The sequence below is a fragment of the Strongyloides ratti genome (assembly GCF_001040885.1).
Source record: "Strongyloides ratti genome assembly S_ratti_ED321, chromosome : 2".
Classification (NCBI taxonomy): Eukaryota; Metazoa; Nematoda; class Chromadorea; order Rhabditida; family Strongyloididae; genus Strongyloides; species Strongyloides ratti.
This window is the reverse complement of record NC_037308.1, coordinates 4,359,920-4,380,862: the sequence shown is the minus strand read 5'-3', so window position 1 is coordinate 4,380,862 and position 20,943 is coordinate 4,359,920. Positions and strand designations below refer to the sequence as shown.

The 20,943-nt window shown below is 20.0% G+C and overlaps 4 protein-coding genes across 4 annotated transcripts; 2 read left to right on the top strand and 2 right to left on the bottom strand.

Annotated features, from left to right (window-relative positions):
* Window positions 1–13,266: 13,266 nt before the first annotated feature.
* On the bottom strand, window positions 13,267–14,522 carry SRAE_2000140600 (Protein quaking; the record flags this gene model as incomplete). Its single annotated transcript, XM_024652355.1, has 2 exons — window positions 13,267–14,409; window positions 14,460–14,522. 2 exons carry the CDS (start codon window positions 14,520–14,522, stop codon window positions 13,267–13,269), a joined length of 1,206 nt encoding a protein of 401 aa, XP_024505940.1.
* A 550-nt stretch (window positions 14,523–15,072) lies between these two features.
* Window positions 15,073–18,059, bottom strand: SRAE_2000140500 (Aminoacyl-tRNA synthetase, class Ia domain and Isoleucine-tRNA ligase family and Valyl/Leucyl/Isoleucyl-tRNA synthetase, editing domain and Aminoacyl-tRNA synthetase, class 1a, anticodon-binding domain and Valyl/Leucyl/Isoleucyl-tRNA synthetase, anticodon-binding domain and Rossmann-like alpha/beta/alpha sandwich fold domain-containing protein; the record flags this gene model as incomplete). Its single annotated transcript, XM_024652354.1, has 2 exons — window positions 15,073–17,565; window positions 17,625–18,059. The coding sequence occupies 2 exons, from the start codon at window positions 18,057–18,059 to the stop codon at window positions 15,073–15,075; spliced, it is 2,928 nt and encodes a 975-aa protein (XP_024505939.1).
* Window positions 18,060–18,253: 194 nt separating this feature from the next.
* Window positions 18,254–19,336, top strand: SRAE_2000140400 (Decapping and exoribonuclease protein; the record flags this gene model as incomplete). The annotated part of the gene is made up of 1 exon (XM_024652353.1): window positions 18,254–19,336. The coding sequence occupies one exon, from the start codon at window positions 18,254–18,256 to the stop codon at window positions 19,334–19,336; it is 1,083 nt and encodes a 360-aa protein (XP_024505938.1).
* Window positions 19,337–19,904: 568 nt separating this feature from the next.
* SRAE_2000140300 (Trypsin Inhibitor-like, cysteine rich domain-containing protein) lies at window positions 19,905–20,800 on the top strand (the record flags this gene model as incomplete). Its single annotated transcript, XM_024652352.1, has 2 exons — window positions 19,905–19,922; window positions 19,973–20,800. The coding sequence occupies 2 exons, from the start codon at window positions 19,905–19,907 to the stop codon at window positions 20,798–20,800; spliced, it is 846 nt and encodes a 281-aa protein (XP_024505937.1).
* Window positions 20,801–20,943: the final 143 nt, after the last annotated feature.

The window sequence follows — 20,943 nt, the reverse complement described above, 5'->3', positions numbered from 1 at the left end:
CTATATAATTTTTAGGAAAAAGATTTGATAACTCTTTAACTTTAAGCTAAAGTCAATCACAAATATATTAAATATTTGTCATTATTTATCATTCAAATTTAAGGTGTAATAATGTAAAGCTCAAGAAAGTAAAAACCACTTTTCAAGTAAATGGCATATTTAAATGAAACACATGAAGAAAAGTGCGGTAAATATTGATAAATGAAAATATTTTAAAGATATAATTTTTATCACTACATATATATAAATATAAATATTAAATATTCATATCTAAATTATAAATGTTTTTTTATAATTTTACTTTACATTCTTATAAAAAAACACAATAGAATGTATTTTTTTTCAAATTATCAATTTGAAAACACTATTTATCTTATATATTTTATATCCCAAAAGTAATAAATAAAAAAAGTGTAAATGAACTAAATTAAACTTCTATAGAAAGAAAAAAATAAGTATTATGTTTAAAAAAAAATTAAATATTAGACAAAAATAAAGTGATATTATGTTTTTTTTTTTCTTAAATATACTTAGTTTGTGAATGAAGATTTTTATATATATCACATTTTTTTTTTCATTGATGAAAAAAATAAAGATTAAATAAATACTGTTAATTTTTTTTTCTATATAACAATTAACAACAACATTTTGCATAGATAATAATATACATATATCTTCTAAAGTTTTATTCTAATTATAAGAAGACAAAAAAAAAAAAAAATAAAACATAATTTAAAATATTCTTTAATATTAACAAACATAACAATATGATACAATAACAGTTCAAGGAATATAAGCACATATTAAAGAAAGAAAACGAGATACTAACAATATTTAAGATAATTTTTTAAAGAAAATAAATATTAATATCTCAAGGGAAAAAGTTTATGCTTTTGGAGATGAAATGATTAAAGGAATGAAACAAAAAAGAAATATTTTAAAAAATTATCAATTATGTCAAAAGGAAAAATGTTTAAAAATTTTCCTTCTTTTTTTTTTTGTTGTTGTTAAAGTAATTTATAGATTTACCTTTTAAAAAAAATGTTAAAAATAAACTTTTTTATATGTAATTTAAAATGATTTAAAAAAAAATAAAAATACTAAAAAAAAATAAATTTTTTTTTTATCTTTAAACAACATCTTTATATAATAAAATATAAATAAATAACATTATACCAAATAAAAAAATTGTTTATTATGATTTATTTAATCTATTTATATAATATATGCATAAAAATCTAAAACCTATTGTAACTTTAATTTCCTTAACGCTCCTTCAAATCAATGGAGTTATATTTTTTTATTATAAATCCATTTATAAAATTAAACAACATGCTTTTTAGTTATATAAAATAGCTTTTAATGTCCATTTAAAGTTACATCAAAAGACATTTAACTTAATATACATACATATATCACTTTATAATTCTTTAAAATTTACTCATTTTATGTAACTGGTTACTGTTTATTAAATTAGATAAGAAAATTAGCCATTCTAAATCACATATTAATGTTATATTTAGACTTATTTAATATATTTTATAAATATTATACTATAACTTCAAAAACGGAGCTTCATTTCCTTTTTATGTCAAAATAATTATATATTCTTTTAAAATATATATCTTTATACTTAAAACGACAATTTTTTTTTTCTTATTTAACTTTTATTAAAGTCATTCCATTCAACAGACTAATTAGTTAAAAAATTTATCTCCCATTTTAATTATAATAGAAAAAAAAAATTAAATCAACTTCAAAAGAAAGATATAAAAGTTTTATAAATAAATATAAGTATTTTTTGAAAAGAGACTTTTTTTTTTAGGACAATTAAATGAATTAAACAAAATTATTCTCTCTTTTATGATGGATCTAATTTGATGTTACAAAAGTATCTTATCGCTTTCTTGATGTTACTATACTATTTTAATAGTTAATCTTATTTAAAAAAAAGATATATATATATTTTTTTTTGCTAGAAAATAAAAATTATATTTATATTATAATGTTATTTTATTTTATTGTTTTAATATTTTTACTGATTTTTAATAAAAAAAAATTAATTTATTAAAATTTAGATATAAAAGATTTACTTTTTGATATTATAATGTAAGTAATTTAAATAAAAATTATATTGAGTTAATAAAAAAAAAACTTTTTACTATTTATAAAATTTTTATTTTTAAAATGTTTTAATTTTATTTCTAAATAAATTATTTTTAAAAAAAAATTAATTTATAATTAATAGAAAAAAATGTACCAAATTTTTTTTTCATAACAAGAGGTGAAACATTTACATTGATTCATATATCATGAAAAAAACAACAACAAAATATGCCATGTTATTTAAAAGAGAAAGATAATATGAAATACAATATTAATATGAAATTCAAAAAATATTAAAAAGGTACTCAAGATTACGACTCTTACCAAAATATATTATTAATAAATTGGTAAAAGTTGTTTGTCTAAAAAAAAATTTAAAGTAAATATATCTCCCTAAACTAATAAAAGTTTATCATAATACTATAAAAAATATAATGGCATGTACTACAATTTTTGAATATTACTTTAAAAGAATAATCTATTATTCAAATCAAAAAAAAAATGTAAAGATTAAAAGTTCATTTATTTTAAAAAAAAAGGCAAAAAAAAACAACTACTTTAAATAAAATGGTTCAATTAAGGAGAAAGATAATATAGATAAACTTAATGTTTAATGTGGAGAAAATTTAAAAAATATTTTTAACAACTAAGTTCTTGTTTTTCTAGTTGAAAAATAAGAAAAAAATAGTTGATGATTGAAAATAAAAAACACAATCAACATGTCCTTTTATACATATCATACTGTACTTATCTTTATCTAACGAAACATTTGCATTAACTTTTTTCCCATCTTGATTATTAACAAGAAAAAAAATAATTCTACATAAATTTTTGTACTTATATTTATTAACATTAAGAAAACAAAAATATATGACATAATAAATTTTAAAGTCTTTTTAGCTACTAAAAATAATTTTTGTAATGCCTAATTAAAAAAAATATTTAAAAAGTATTATTAAATGATATAATCCTATTTAATGTTTTAAAAAAAAATTCTATTAGTAATTTAAAAAAAAAATGAACCTTAAACTATATTTTATAAAAGGTTAATGTCAATCATCCAAAAATACAATTACAAAAATAATTAAAGTTATTTTTTTTTGACAAAGATAACTTTTTAGAATAAATTGAAAAAAAAAATTTAAATAGATATATGAAAGTTTGAGATATAAACTAATGAAATGCAATTATATGACAAGTAAAAAATGTCTTACTATCAAAGTAAGTTTGAAGAAGGGGTAATTAAAAAAATTTTATATTTAAAAAAAATAATAAAACTTTTTATATGATAAAATAACTTATGAGGAGATTAATAGAAACTTTAAAAAGAATAGTTCATTTTAAAAAGAAATATGGTAACAATAAAAATTATACTTTGGTAATAGATTTAATAAAAAATAATGTTATAATGAAAGAAAAATTATAATGTATAAATAAATGAAAAAAAAAATAAGTTAACTTTTTTTAAGAATTATATAAATAATTATGTAATTTATTATATACATCTTACAATATATTATTTATTATAACGTCATTAAATAATGAGAAAATAATAAAGTTTTCCTTTGACAAAGGTAATAAATATACTTGTTGCAAAAAAAAAAAACTTTTTTTTTTATTTTTACAACATAAATGTTAATATTAATAATATCATGTTTATAATATATTATCAAACTATTAAAGTAAAATATTATTAACAAATAATCATAAATCTAAAAAAAAAAATCTTTCATTAAAAGTTAATTATATTTTTATTATAAAATGATTTTATTTTCATTTTAAAAAAATGAATAAAAAAAGTTATATTAAGTTTAATAATAATAAAAAAAATAATTTTTTTTATATTTGTTCAAAATTAATACTATCATTATCTATTAATAATTAAAATAAAATTATTAGCAAGAGTAAGTAATTTATATATTTATAGTAGTGTATTTTGTTTATACAAACTTTTATGATGATAATTAAGAATCTTCTTCTAGTGAAAAATATTAATTATTATTAATAAAAATTTATAATTTTAACAAAAACAAAATTATACATTTTCTTTATTATCATTAGTTTAATATAAGTAGATATAATAAATTATATCAATTTTATTTTAGTGTAAAAGTTTTAATACATTTTTTGAGGGTAAATTATTTTTTAATGTATATTGAAAAGTTTTTTATACTAATATATGAAAAGAAAAAATAATACAAAAATGATTCTTTTGATACAAATTACTTAACATGAAAATAAGAGTATTATGTTAATCATAATTATTATAACATTTTTATATTAAAAAATAAAATATATAATAAAAATTAAAGAGATTCCTGAAAAAGTCAATGTTATAAAGTAGGAACTTTTTTTTTCTAGAAAAATATTATATGATAATTTGAATATAATAAATAAACTTCCCTTAAGTATTATAAAACAAACTAAAAGTAAGGTTTCTATTTAAAAATAAAATAAAAAAAAAAAATTTACTTAAAATGATCTTTATATAATGACAATGAAAAACATTCGCATAGAGTTAATTATTTTGGAAATACAATTAATTCTCATATAATAAGAAACCATTAGCTCTATGGTATATTAATATTCTTTCTCAAAAATTTCAAATAAAAAATAAAAAAAAAGAAAAAAATAAATAATGTTAACTACACCTACTATATATAGATATAATAAAAAAAATTAAAAAGAATTACAATAAATTTAAAAAAAAAAAAACTTGAAAAGAATTTTGTTATTTTTTGTTTAAAAAAAAACAACGGTTTATAAAGATTATTTTTCATAAAATTTAAATTTAAGGAACAAATTTTAAAATAATTAAAATAATTTTTATAAATAAGATTGAGAGATTGCAAAAATGTAAAATATATGATATTTTGAAAGTATTATTATTACTTTTTGGTTTCTTATTGAAGATATACTTCATTTAAAAAAGTTTTCAATGTCTAGTGATTCATCATACTAGTAATTTATGATAATTTTTATAAACATTAGCATTAACTATAATTAAATTCAAATATAATCTTTAATATATTAATTATTTTATTTTTATCTATATTTTAGATAGGTAGATGTTATTAGTTGTTATTTCAAAAAAAAAAATAAATAGTTAGACCGATGTATTATCTTTATTTGTAATCAAATTATCATTTTTTTTTATAATTATAAGTAATTTTTATAATTTAAGATGAATGTTAAATATTTGAATTATAAATTTATGTGATATTTAAATAAAATGCTTAGTAACATTTTTTATATCTCTATTAAGAGATAGTGCATATAAAGAAAAAAATAAAAAATTTTTTTAAAAGATTTAGGGGTAATGTTTTATTGCATGATAGAAGTAACAACACTATATGTTCTTCTTTTTCCTTCTATCAATATTATACATTCATTAATGATAAATTGTCATGGTACTATAAAAATAGAACTTATAAACTAAGTCACGAATGTATGTTTCAAACTTTTAAAGATAAATAATCACATTTTATAAAGTTTATTTTAACAGAATTCTAATATTGTTGTTATCATATTTACAAAATAAGCTTTATTGAAATAAAGTATTTCATAAAATATATAATTGTTATTTATCAAAAAAAAAAAATAATGCAAAATATTTTTATCTAATTCTATATCAAAAAGTTAGTACCTGTATGTATAATAATATATTTTTAAAAAAAAATAAATTTTTTTTAAGAATTACTAATAGGATATAGTTTATCTTATCACTTTACACTAATATTTAAAATAACTTTGTCTAAATAATAAGAATATCATAGTTATATATATATATATTATAACAAAACTAATTAAGTGATATTTTTGTTGGTTCTTTTAATATCCTCATAACAATTTCTTAATTAAAAATCTTTTAATCTAAATTGCCTTCTTTTAAAAAGATAAATAGATCCTTTTTTTTTCTTTCAAGATAATAAATAATAAAAAAAGTTAATGAAAATAATAAAAAAATCAAGAAAATATAGTTTATTTATTTAAATAAAAAATATATATATTTTAAAAATAAAGTTATATTAGTTAAAATAATTTAAAGAACAATCAAGTAAAAGATATAATCTCATAAAAATTTAAATGGCATTGTAATATATTGTAAGTCCTCATTTTAAATAATCCTCACCAATCCCATTACAGAACTTTTTAAAATAAAAATATTATAAATATATGTTGATAAGGAATAAAATTTTAAATGTTTTATAATATTTCTATCCGGTAATATTTTTTTTTTTTTACAAAAAAATGTCCTTTTGATGTGATATTATAAGAATAAATTATTTCTATTTTTTTTTATATAGATGTTATCTTTTATTCATAGTTAACAAATTAAACTATTAGTAAAGGTAAGAACTTATTAAAGGATATAATATCAATTTATGATTATGACATCATTTTATAATTAATAAATTCATTTTTAATAAAATATATTTTTTATAATTTAAACTAAATTTCTTATTATTAGTGTTTATAAAAAGAATTTTATATCTTTTTGAAAAATAAGAACTGAAAGAATTAAAGAATTCAAAAACTATTTTTAGCACAATATACAATTTATTTTGTCACAAGGAAATGAATGTAATTTTAAAAAGTTATAGCAATCCTATACATGTAAAATTTTTAAAAATTTTTAAATTTAAAAGAAAAATATAAAAGGATGACTGTCAATTAATTAAATAATCTAAAAATATAAAAATATAAATAGGTGAAAATCTTATTTATTATAATGCTTGAAGTTTAATAGAAACTATATTTTTATATATTATCTTTAGTATAAACTTTTCGGTTAAAAAAGTTATATTTTCATTCACTTCCTGTTTCATATTCCTTTTTATATTAAAAAAAAGTACTTAAATATTATGAAAAGGATCAAATTTGATATCATCAATTAGTCTCCATATCATATCATAAAATATAAATTTTAAAAAGTAATTTAAAATTAGTTAATTTGAAAAATTATTAATATCTTATTAAAAATTACCATTTAGATAGATGTTGATAAATGTTAAACATAAAAATTTAGATAAAAAAACATACTCAAATGATATATGGCATTTTTTTTTTCTTTATTTATACCAATTATTTAGCAATTCATTTAAAAAATATAATTATTAGTACAAAATTATAATAAATGACATTCAATAAGGGAGGGAAAGTAATGATAAAATAGTTAATTAAAAAAAAAAAAAATCTTCTTAAAAAAATTTTTTTTAAATCTTTTTAAAAAAAAAAAATTTTATATAAATATTTTTATAATTTATGAATAAATGAACTTACCATTTTGAAATTTTTTTTTTATCAAGTATTTTTATATTCTTTTCAATTTATAAAATATAATTACCCTTCAAGGATAATTATTAGATGGTTAACAAAAACCGATTTAAAATTGTTTGGTAGTATTTATTTATACTTATTCGATCTAACAATAAATGAGAAGTTTGATAATTGCTTTTTTCTCGTTTTAAGTTTTCTTATTTTATTATTACCAAAATATAGAAAATACCATAAAAAGTTTTTGATCAAAAAAAAAAAAAAATAAAAAGGAAGTATATAAAAAGGAAAATAATTTAATATTTTACTTTGTTTTTTGTTAACTTTCTAAAAAAGTTATACAAAAATGAAATGTATTTTGTTGACCTTTTCAAACCAAAGGTTATTTGTTTTATCTCTCTTCTCCTTTTATCCTTTTTGTACTTAGAAAAAAAATTCTTTTTTAAATGATAACAATATATTTCCTGTATCTGTAAAATTATTCTTTATTTTATTTTTGATTTCAGTAGATAGTAAACAATTTTTTTAGATTAGTTTAAATATAGTTTGGGATTAGAAACACCAATTATAGACAATTTATAAATAAGATTTTTTTTAACTTCCAGTATAGTACACAAAGACACACCTTTAACTTCTCAATTTGGACACACACTGTAATAATTTTTTAAAAAAAAATAAATATTTTTTTGAAGTGTTATAAAAAAATAAAAAAAATATATATAAAAAAAATTGAAAACAAGACTATTAAAAATTTTGAATTACTTAATACATATAAATAAGGTTAACAGTTGATGGGGTGATTAAATATGTTCATTAAAATAAGGTATATAATATCTTCATTAAAAAAAATAACAAACTATATAATAAATTGAATGAAAAAAAAAGAAAATTAAAACTTATTTATAAAAAGACAATTATTCCATATATTTTAGATGTCTTTTGGTAATTAAAATTTTGAAAAGATTCTAAATTACTATAAACAATATATGTATATATATATATATATATAATATTTCTTGAATAATTCTTTATTCTTTGCAAAATGTAAAGTAGCAAACGTTATTATAAGAAGAATGATAAAGACAAGATATAAACATTATTATTATATAGTTTGTCATTTTTTTCAACAAATCTAAATTTAAGTTATGACATAATAAACTATTTAGACATGTATTGACAGATCATTATTATGAAATAGATGTAATATAAGTAAATTATTAGATTAAAATATAATAAACTACATCATTTTAAAATTAATTTTTTACCACAATCATATATTCAAATTTTAAACTTTTAGAGATTGAATACTATAAAAATATAAGTATGTAATGAAAGTGCTCTCAAATAAATTTATCAGAAAAGATCAAAACACATCAAATTATTGAGGTAAGTGATATTTTAAAAAAAAAAAAAGATAATATTCTAAAAATATAATAAGTTGGTAGGGTAAATGATATAACAATTCACTAAGGAATGGATAAAAGTAGAAGCTTTGTAATAAGTTAACTTGATTGACATTGAGGAAAGCAAGGCATCTTTTTTAAATAAATATATAGTTTATTTTTGAATGTACAAAAACATATAAAAATGAAAAAAATTTTTTTACTTATAATGAATTTATCTTTTCTTTAAACGACAATTAATTCTATCCAAAATAAAATTGTTTTTAAAAATTTAACTTCCTTTATCCTTAATTTGGTAGTTTGAACTTTTTACAAAGGAAATGATTCTTTCCAAAATCAGATAAATTTCTTAGTAAAAAGTTTTATTCAAGAAAAGAACAGAAAATAATAAAAATAATAGTAAAAAAAAAAAAATAATTATTCTCGATTTTCAATCAAAGAAATAAATTAAAAATAGATCTTTGCCAAAACAATATATTTCTTCTAATCTATGATGTTTTAATTCTCATTTAATACTAAAAGAGTACAGGAATTATACTTACATTACCCCTTCTAAAATTTAAAAATTATTTATTTTGACAAAATTTTTATTTTTACTATTATTAAATTACATTTTTCAAACTTACATATATATCCCTATAAAAATAGAGAGTTTTAATAATTGGTAAAGATAAAAATTTGCCTTTCTAATACTTTAAATAACAAATTTTATGTCAGATACTATTATAGTTTAGTAACATTTAGAAATAAGAAACATTTTTTGTTATTATTTAATAAATATAATTTGTTAAAAGAGAGGTACTAAGAAAATATATTTAAACTAATAGAAAAAAAAAACAAAACTTTTTATAAATATAAAAAAAAAATTAAACTAATTGTTAGACTCCCCCTTGGTTTTTAATATAAATATAGGAATGAAATATTTCTTCTAAATTAAAAAATAAATACAAAAAAAAAACATTCACACAAAAAAGGAAAAATTTTATTCATCTTGATTTTTCTTTTTTTTTTTTGAAGTCATCAGATGAGAAAGATTTAAATATTTATTTTTTTATTAAACAATATAACTTTGAAATTTAAGTATTTATGAAAATAATATATTTTTTAATGTTTATATATTTATAAAAATTATACATTTAAAAAAAAGGATACAAATAACAAGTTTTGGAGATAATAATGATGATGAGATAAAAAAAAAAATACAAATTATTTCTTGTAGATTGTGGCTTTTTTCTCTTCTGAATTTAAATGTTTCAGAGTTTGTTGATAATAATAAATAAAAAAAAAGTTAATATTTCAGAAAGAAAAAAAAATTTTTTTTATCTCCTAATGATGATAAAGCAATTTTTTTTCCGAAAAAAAAAAGACTATATTATATATAAAAGATACTTGATATATAGTTTTGTTTGTAGAGTAAAGATGTTTTTATACTTTATTATATATAATATAAAAAAATGGAAAATATATACTTATTATAATGCTGGGGCATGTATCTTTTGAGAATAATATAATATGTTAACAATATTTAAAAATAAAAAAAAAAAGTGTAAAAAAAAATTTTTGTTTAAAAAAGTTTGTAAGATAATGAAAATTAAAGAAGAAGCAATCAAATTTTTAGATTATATTTAATTTCACGCTTATTTAAAAAGAAAAATTTTATATATATATGTTGGAAGTCAAAAAATTATAAATTGTTTTAAATGAATTTTTACCTAAAGATTTTATGCCTTTTTTTTATGTTATATCATTCATGTTTTATATAGAAATAATTATTTTACTTTTATAAAGAAATAATTGAAATATTATTTATTATTTTTTTTTCTTTTACAAAATCTCGCTTTTATTTCTTTTTAAATATTTTTATATAAAATAAATATGTATATATATACATTGAAGAACCACCGTTTGAGTGTAGTGTTAAAAAAAAATATAAAGAAATATAATGATAATTTTTGCAATTCAATTAATTTTGTCACTATTTATAGTTAAAGAAATAATAATTCTTAAAAATCTTTTATAATAAAGGTCAGTATACAAAAATTAAATTCAACCATATTAAGCACATGGTTAATTTTATATTTGTATATAAAAATTTTATTTTATTCATTTTTCTTTTTAAAATATTTTACAACAAACTTTGTGGAAAATTAATATTTTTAAAAAGGGGTAGATTAAAGACCCTAAATAAAATTACAAAATGACCTACAATATTAATTGAGTAATGTAAATATTTATATTATAGTAAAATAGTGGCTATAAGAAAAAAGAGATATAAATGATAATACATTTAAATATATATATGTAATGATTGCAATTTATAATTTTGTATTAAAAAATATTTTTAATTGAGTTTTAATTATAAAAATAAAAAAATATGTATAAAATATCATGAAAAATTCATCTCATCCTACGAGTATGCACTGACTTTTATTTATAAAGGAAATAAAATAGTGTAATTAGAAAAGCATATTAAATAAACTATCTTTTATTATAATTAATTTTTATGTCATACTAAATAATATATATATATATATAAAAGGTCAAAAAATATAATTCATTTCTAACACTTTTTTTAACTCATATGTTCAACTATCGTAAAAAAAAAAATTAAAACATAAATAATATTTTTGATGGCATATAATATTAAAAAAAATTTAAAGTTATAATATCAAAGAAACTTAAAGTAACAAACTTCCTCATTCATATAAAGTTACAAGACGATTGTTTTATTAAATTAAATTATTTTGACTTTTGTATCAAAAAGGAATGAAAAATAGTATTCTAATAAGAGGATTGGATGAATGAGTTTTGAAATTGCCTTAAGTTATTCTTAAGATTATACGAGATAAAAAAAAAAATATGTATAAATATAATGTATTGTTAAATAATCTAAAATAAAATAAAATAATATTGTAATATATACATTAATATGAGAGGAAATCATTAAAAACTAAAATTTGTTGAAACAATTAAATTGGATTACCCCTAGTATAATTTATTTTAATGAATAAATATATAAAAAACTTTATACTATATACAATATTAAAACAAGAATTATTTATTATTTATTAGTTTTAAACAACTAAAAATGAACACTAATTATATATATATATATAAAGTTTATTTTTTAAAATTATCTAATATTAAAACTATAAATAAAAATGTTTAAAAAAATTTAGTTAGCAATTATAGTTTTAATTTAAAGAAAAAAAATACTTTCTTAATATAAACAATAATTTATTTTATCTAACAAAATATAATTATTTAAATAAAAAAATGACAAGATTAATTGTTTTTTTTAAATAAATTAATTTTCCTATTTTAAAATTTTTCTATAAAACTTATAATCAACAATTAGTAAACATATTAGTAATATAAGGTGTTTAAATAAAAAAAAAATGTTTTTTTTAATCATATATATATATATATATATATATGTTAAATATATTTAAAAAATTACTACGTTCTAAATACTATGTTTAACATTTATATTAAAAAATAAATATTAAAAAAAATGTTTAAGCAACCTTTTTTTGAATTTATAATAAAGTTATTTCCTGTCATCATATTTTTTACATATTAATATTTTGTCAAAAAAATACATTTTTAAGGGAAAAAGTTTAACAAATTTATAATGAATAAATTACTTTTAATGATAAAGTAGACAACAAGCCTTAGAGAAAAATGAATAAAATTATAGTTAAAATTAAGTCCACTTTCAATCATTTTTTCTTATTGCTTATACACTAAATTTTTATGTTGTCATAAGATGTATTTTTTTTTTATTATAAATATTACTTTGAAAACAATATATACTACTGTAATTTAAAAAGTAATTTTTTAAAATTGAATTATTATTAAATTGACATAATAATCAGAGATTTTTTTTATTATTATTATCTATACAATAAAATTAAAAAAAGGACAAGTTAAAGAAGAATAGATGTACACATGTCCTTAACTACAACTGTCTTCAATTTTAAAAACTTTAATTTGCATATTTTTAAACTTTTATATCTTTATTTCTTTTAATATTGTATATTTTAAATGTTTAGGGACTTATAATCCTCCCATTTCTTTAAATATATATTTACCACAAACATATATCTTTTTGCTTTTAGTTATTTTGATATACTTTTTACTTACCAATTATACAAAGTTTGATTTATAATATTCATAATACTTAGTTTTATGAATAACCTACAGTAAAAATGTATGGTTCATAAAATAAGTAATATATCATAGACTAAATAAAAAAATACCAATCAAAGTATTAAATAAAAAATAAATATCTACAAAAAAAAATATTACTATCATCAAATATTTATTATATAAACAAATAATATACTATAGAATCAACAAACAACCATAGAAATATTATATATATTTCCTTTACATATAACCATAATAATAAAACTTAATTAACATTATTAAAAAACATAAATAATACGGTATTAGTACTGTCTATGCCATATTTTATCTAGTGATGTTTTTTGTTGACACTACCACTACCACTAGATTCAGATGTATTAGGTGTCCTTTTTTTATCTGTTGAAGAAGATGTTGAGGTGGAGGATCGTCTTTGTTTGTTACAACATTTCTTGTTATCAGGAAAATAAGTAAAAGTCTCTTGATTTGTTGGTGTATTAAAGACACTTGGTGTTGTTGGATAACCACCACCTCCTGCTAAAAAGGTATTTGTAAATCCATTTATTCCCATTTGATGAAAAAGACTATCTAAAGTAGAAGAATTGTAGTCAAATCTCATTTGTGGAAGAGGATTTGGTGATGAAGTTTTTTCAGTCATACCAGCAGATAGTGGTGGTGTACCAAGTGGAGATGGTGGATTGAATGGAGAATTAGGATACATTGGACAAGACATTGTTCTATTATTTCCACCAGGTAATGTTGGTATAGAACTAAGTGGAGGAATGAGGCGTGGACTGGAGATTGGATATTTAAGACTGGTGGATGGACGATATGTACCATTAATTATAGCCAGTTCCATTAATTGCTTACGCTTCAACTCATCAGATCCTTCTGGTGCTGGAACAAGAAGTTTGTTGACCTGCATAATAGCATTTTTAATTTTTATTTTTGAACGGTTAGGTGTATCTTCACATTGAATAAGAACATGTAACTCCTCTTCCAAATGCTCCCAATTTGGTTTACCAAGATTCTCTTCTTCCTTCTTTTTGTCTCTTAATGATCCTTTTCCTCTAACCATAATTTTACATCCAGTTTCTTGTTCCAATTGTTTAGCTGTCATTCCTCTTGGTCCAAGAATTCTACCAACAAAATTATAATCAGGATGATCTTTAACAGGAACAAAAACTTTCTCCTGTACAACTGTAACATCACCTTTAGGTTCAGGAAGCTCTAATTCAATATTAGTAAAATCACATTGAAAAAGAGACATTCTAACACGTGAAATTTCCTCATCCAAAAGACGATCAAGGTTAGGAAAAAATTGTGGAAACATCATAAGATATTTCTTTTCCTTAAGAAGACCAATAAGATAATCCATAGTAATATTTCTTGATCCAACATTCTCCTTTAATATTTCTAATTCACTGGAAACAGATGAAGTTGTCTTCTTTTTTGGTGTCAAAAAAGTGGTACACTATAATAATATTATATAATAAAATTGTAATCAAATATTAAAAAACTTACACAATCCTCATGATGTTTTTCAAGTTTCTTATTCATCATCTCAATTTGTTGAGTAGTCTCCATAATTAGAAGTTAATGAAGTGTCTCTACACGTTACTGATTAACTGTAAAAAAGAAAAAAAAATTATATGTTGATATAAAAAAAGAACAGAAAAGTTTTTTTTAATTAATTCGGTTTTACTTATTTTATCATAAATAAAAATAGTATAATGATCATATAAAAAATGACACGAGAAACAATTTGTCATCAAAAAACAAAAAGAATTGTTCTACAGAAACAAATGATTACCTTATATTTATATCTATCTATAATCATAAAATTGTACCACCGATAATTTGATATTTAACCTAAAGTAATAATCCATTAACTGACTATCACAAAAAAAAAAACTTTTATTTAATCTAAAAAACTATTAATCCTTAATGATATCATTGTAACCGAAATACTTTAGAAATAAGCTATAACAATAGTTTTCTTCTTCATGTTATTGGAAAAGATACTTTTATAATATATATTTTTTTAAATAACAATTTATCATATACAATTGGTATAAGAAAGTTTTTTATTAACTAATTGTTTAACAAACTATCTATATATAATAACATCATACATTTATTGTAACATTAAAAAAGTATTAACAGCATCTTGACAATAACTACATAATGTATTTAATGTATTATTAGTATACCTACGACACCTTGGGCAATACTTGGCACTTTTTGGATTTTCAAAACTGCATTCAATTGAATTATCTAAAGTTGAATTAGTTTCTATTAATATTTGAGATACACCAAATAATTCTTCAAGTTGATCTAAAGGTATAGTGTTGAGAATTGAATATTCTGTTGAAGGAATTGGTAATTTTATGTTAAGACATTTTTTTGTAACATCTATCTTTTTTTCAAATGCCACTAAATTAGATATTTTTTGAACTTGTTTTACAGTATCAATAATTTGATTTAAATTTGGTGTTTTAAAAATATTTTCCTCGGCATATAATTTATCAAAAGAAGTTCTTAATCCAATTTCTGCCATGTTACAGTAAGATGGATGATACATAAAAAATTCCGTTGAAAAGTGAGGTAAAATAGGTGAAATTGAATGGCATATTGATGTTCCAACTTTATTTAAAGTATAAATAGCACCATTATGAAGTGGAGAACCAACAGGATAACAATATATTCTATTTCTTGCTAGAGAAATATAATTAGATGATAAAATTGAAATAAATGAATCAAAAGCTGTAAGTGCTTTACCAAAAGCATATCCTGAATAAGCACTTTTAACTGTATCTAGATAATGATTTAATTCAAAAAGTATTCTTTCATCTAATATGTTCAATTTTATATCATTCATATATTCTTCTTTATAACTTTTTAAAGCTCCTAAAATAAATCTTAATGTATTTCTATATATATCAAGTTTTTTATTTAATACTTCAAATGTTGATGGACCAATTTTGATAGTTGAATATTTATCACTACCATACATTCCAACCCATAACCTTAATCCATCTGCTCCAAGTGCTTTTCTTTTTAATGAACCATCAATGACAGAAGAGGGATCAATTACATTACCTAAACTTTTTGACATTTTTTTTCCTTGATCATCTACAACAAATCCATGTACAAGTATTTGTTTATATGGTACCTCATTATTATATGCTAATGATGTAAGAAGAAGTGATTGAAACCATCCTCTAAATTGATCTAAACCTTCAACTACAAGATCTGCTTTTGGTAAATTAAATTTATTATTAACCATATGCCATGCAACACCTGAATCAAACCATACATCTAAAATATCATTACCTTTTGTAAGTTCATCATCTTCTTTTATTCCTAAACTTTCTAAAATTTTAGGAGTCATAATATCTTTTATATCCATTTTCCACCAAATATCTATATCATTATTTTCCTCAATAAGTTCTCCAACTCTTTCAATTAATTCTCTAGAAGTTATAAAATCATCTGTTCCATTAATTTTTATTGAAGGTATTGGAACACCCCAATGTCTTTGTCTAGAAATACACCAAGAAGGTCTACCTTTTAAAATTCCTACTAAAGATGAACTTAAATCATTTCCAGAACAATTAACTTCAACCTCTTTATCATTTATTTTTTTAATAGCTTCCTTAGAAACATCTTCAACATCAATAAACCATTGTGATGATGTTTTAATAATGACAGGTTTCTTACTTCTCCAGTCATATGGATAAGAATGTTTATAGTCATATTGATAAACAATATCATTTTCATATTTTTTTAATACAGTTTCATAACCTTCAATCAAAACATTTTTACCCTCAAAATCATAACCAAGATCTCTTGTATAACATCCTTTATCATCAACAAAACATTCAACATCTAATCCATTTTTTTTAGCTAACATAAAATCATTAAATCCATGTGCAAATGAAGTATGAACTAAACCAGTTCCCATGGTATCTTTAACATATGATGCCTCTAAAAATGGTAATCCCAATGATGTAAAAGAACATGATTTATAATATAATTTAGATAATGTTTCAGATGTTATTGTTTTGTGTACTTTTATTTCACGATCACCAAAGGCCTTTGAAACATCATTTAATAAAGATTTTGCTATTATATATAATGCTGTAAATGGATTACTCTTCTTATCATATCCCAAAGGTTCAATTAAAATATATTCTAAATTTTTTGAAAACGCTAAAGCATTATTTAAAGGTAATGTCCATGGGGTTGTTGTCCATACCAAACCATAGACATGAAAACTTTTTTTCATTTCTTCTCTTTTTACTATTTCTTCCCAATTAATTATTTGGAAGCGATAAAAAACTGCTTTACTTATATGATTTTCATTGTATTCTAACTCTGCCTCAGCTAATGCTGTTCCTGATGATGGAGAAAAATATACAGGTTTACAGTACCTTTTAACAATTCCTTTATCATAAAGTTTGGCTAAAATTTTTAATTCATTTCCTACATAAGATGGATCCATTGTTTTGTAAGGTGAAGAAAAATCTCCAGATACTCCCCATCTTATAAAAGAATATTTCTGTTCTTCTATTGCTATGTTAGCAACTTCTCGAGCATTTTTTCTTATTTCTAAAGGATCACTAGTCTACATAAAAAAAAAATTAAAACTTTATCTAATATCAAAAAATTATTAAAAAAACTAACATTTATATTTTTTTGAATTTTTAATTCAATAGGTAAACCATGACAATCCCATCCTGGTACATGAGTTACTCGATGCCCTAAAAGAGCTTTACTTTTAACAATAAAATCCTTTAAGATTTTGTTAACAGCATGACCAACATGAGCTTTACCATTAGCATAAGGTGGTCCATCCAAAAGGCAAAAAGTTGGTAATTCTTTACGTGATGGATCATCTTTCTGCCAAAAATAATAATCATTAAATTTACCAGCTTCAAAAATCTGATTGTCTAAAGATGATCTTAATTCCGATTTAATGCCTTTTTGATATGTAGTTTTTGGAAGAAATACTGTTTTTTTTATTTCTACATTTTTATCAATATCTGTTAATGTGGTACACCAACGATTTCCAAATAAAATTGATCTTGATAAGGAATGTAGTTTAATATTTCTTAACATTAAAATAAAATTATAAATGTTTTTAATATAATTATATATCTCTAATCGTTATAAGAAAAATATTGGGAAAATATTATCTTTCTGGGAAACTTGCATTTAAAAAAGCATTCATAAAACTTTGAACATTTATTACGATTTTTTTTTTTAAATATATTTTTTATGTATTAAACTATCTACATTTTTTTAAATTGACAATGGATACAGTAAACATTCAATTAAATTTTGAAGAAAAATCTCAAGAATTTCCATATTTTTCCAAACCTGAATGTATCTCTGAATTTACACTTAAACAGGATAGAAAAATGACATTTGGAAGGAGTGGAGCAAAATATTTGTATGAAAATTGCCTTGATGAAAGTCATCCAAATTATAATTTAAATGATGGATTTGATAGTTATATTAAAAAAGAAGAAGATGAAAAAATTAATATTCTTCTTGAATGGATTATATCTCAAACACCGGCAAAATATGTAGATTTAAAAAAAATTTGTCATGATGTTGATTTTGTATGTTTTCGGGGATTATTGACAAAAATTGGAAATTCTTTGTACAGTGAAAATGATACATTTAGGGCTGTTGCAAAGCTTTATAATGGTGTAATTTTTCTTTGTGAATATCCTACAGAAGATGAGTTAGAAAAGATAGCTAATATGTCAGAAAAGGATAAAAAATTTACATATTGGGGACATAAATTTGAACAATATGTTACTTGTGGGTATAAAAATTCTTTACCTGATACTACTACTCCAGTTTCAGCATATGATGAATATGTAGGTATTTTTAAAGCTTACCTTGAAGGTGTAGGTGATAATCATGATAAAATTAGTCTTATCTATGGTGCTGAGCTTGATTGTATTGATCCAAAAACTGGTAAATTAATAGAACTTAAAACTCAATATGATACTTTAAATGCTTCTTTTTGGAGATACAAAGCTTTAAAATGGTGGTTACAAAGTTTCTTAGTTGGTATAAATAAAATAGTTGTTGGTTATAGAGATAATGATGGAATTATTAAGAATGTTGGTGTTTTACCAGTATCAGAATTAACCTCTGGATCTAAGGCAAATTTTTCAGCTAAATTAGTTATGAATTATATTCTCAAAACATTAGCTGTTATAAAACAAGCATTTATTGATAAAAAAGATAGTGTTATTATAATGGAAAAGAAAAAAAATGTTAAAGCTGTTGAGCTAGTTAGAATAAATGATCCCAAAACAATCAATATTGATATTTTTACGAAAGAATTTAGGGAAAGATTTCCAAGACAATATTACTAGTAATTAATTATTTACATATTTTAATGTTTTTTGCGTATTTTTAATACTTGTACATAATTAATGTTGTTGTTTTTTTACAATATTTTCGATCTGTTTTGATTCCTTTAAATAAATAAACGTTTGGTTTTTTTTTGTTGTTACTATCTGTTTGTATATGATAACTAAAGAAAAATATTTTTAACATTGTAAATACTATTATAAAACTTTGTTATAAATACATTGATTACAAAATCAAAATCTGTTTAAATATTTTTTTTCTATAAAAATAAATATTTGAATGATAAAAATGTCATAATTGTTGAATTTTTATGTGTCTAAAGAATTATGACTCAACATAAATAAACATTGACAATGAACTATCAATTAAAAACTATAAATGAAATTATTCGCTAAACAAATTTTTTATTGTTCTTTCCGGTTGATTTATTCAATTTAATTGAAATTATTTTTAGTGCTTTTTTCAATGATGATTAAAATAGGATGGAAGTCCTTTAGGATTTAATTGCTGCACTAGTTTTTATACACAAATATGATACCGAGAAAATCATTATTATAATATTTTTAAAATATGAAAAATTTAATTAAAGTAAGTTATTTTTTTTTATTATTAATTTTTTATAAATGTGATTTCTATAGTTAGCAGTATTATTACTGATTATACTTAATACTTTTACTTATGGAGAGGAGGAATCTTTTATGGATAAAGCAATAAGAAATATGAAACAAAAATTTGGTCAAGCTGGAGTGAATCTTCCTGATTTTATAGAAAATAGAGGTATTGAAAAAGATAATGCCACATTACTTGACACAAGATGCCGTCTAAATATGACATATACTAAATGTGGATCTTGTGAAAAAACTTGTGGTGAAGAAGAAAAAATTTGTACTAGAGAATGTAAAACTCCAGGTTGTTATTGTATTTCTGGATTTGCTTTTGATGAGCATGGAAATTGTATTTTAGAGTCAGATTGTCCAAAAAAAACAAGTGAACAAATGGAACCTGATCATTCTGTAGTTGATGAAAATAATAAAACATGTCCAACAAATTTTACTTATCTTGAGTGTGGAACATGTGACGAATCTTGTGATGGCCCTAGAATGTGTACAATGGAATGTAAAAAACCTGGATGTTACTGTGTAAATACAGCAGCATTTAATGAAAGTAATGGTTGCATTCTTAAATCAGATTGTCCAAATGGAGATTATGATGTAAAAGTATTAGAATCTACATTACAAAATGATACATTAGGAAAAAAAGCTTCCGATGAAAATATTTTCCAACCCCCAAATGTAGCATGTAAAGAAAATGAAAAATGGGATTCATGTGGAAATATGTGTGAAAGTTCATGTAAAGATGCCAAAACAATATGTCCTGCTGTTTGTGGTCCTGGTGCATGTACTTGTGTAGAAGGATTTGTTAGGAATGATGATGGTTTATGTATCCCCCAAGACAATTGCCCTTAAAAAAGATAAAAATACATAAATAACTTTATATTAATATTTCAACCATTTTCTTACATATTCTTTAAAGTGTTATGGTTTTAATATTTAATTATTATTTTGAAAAAAATAAAAGTACATTCTTATAAACTTTCACAAAAAACAAA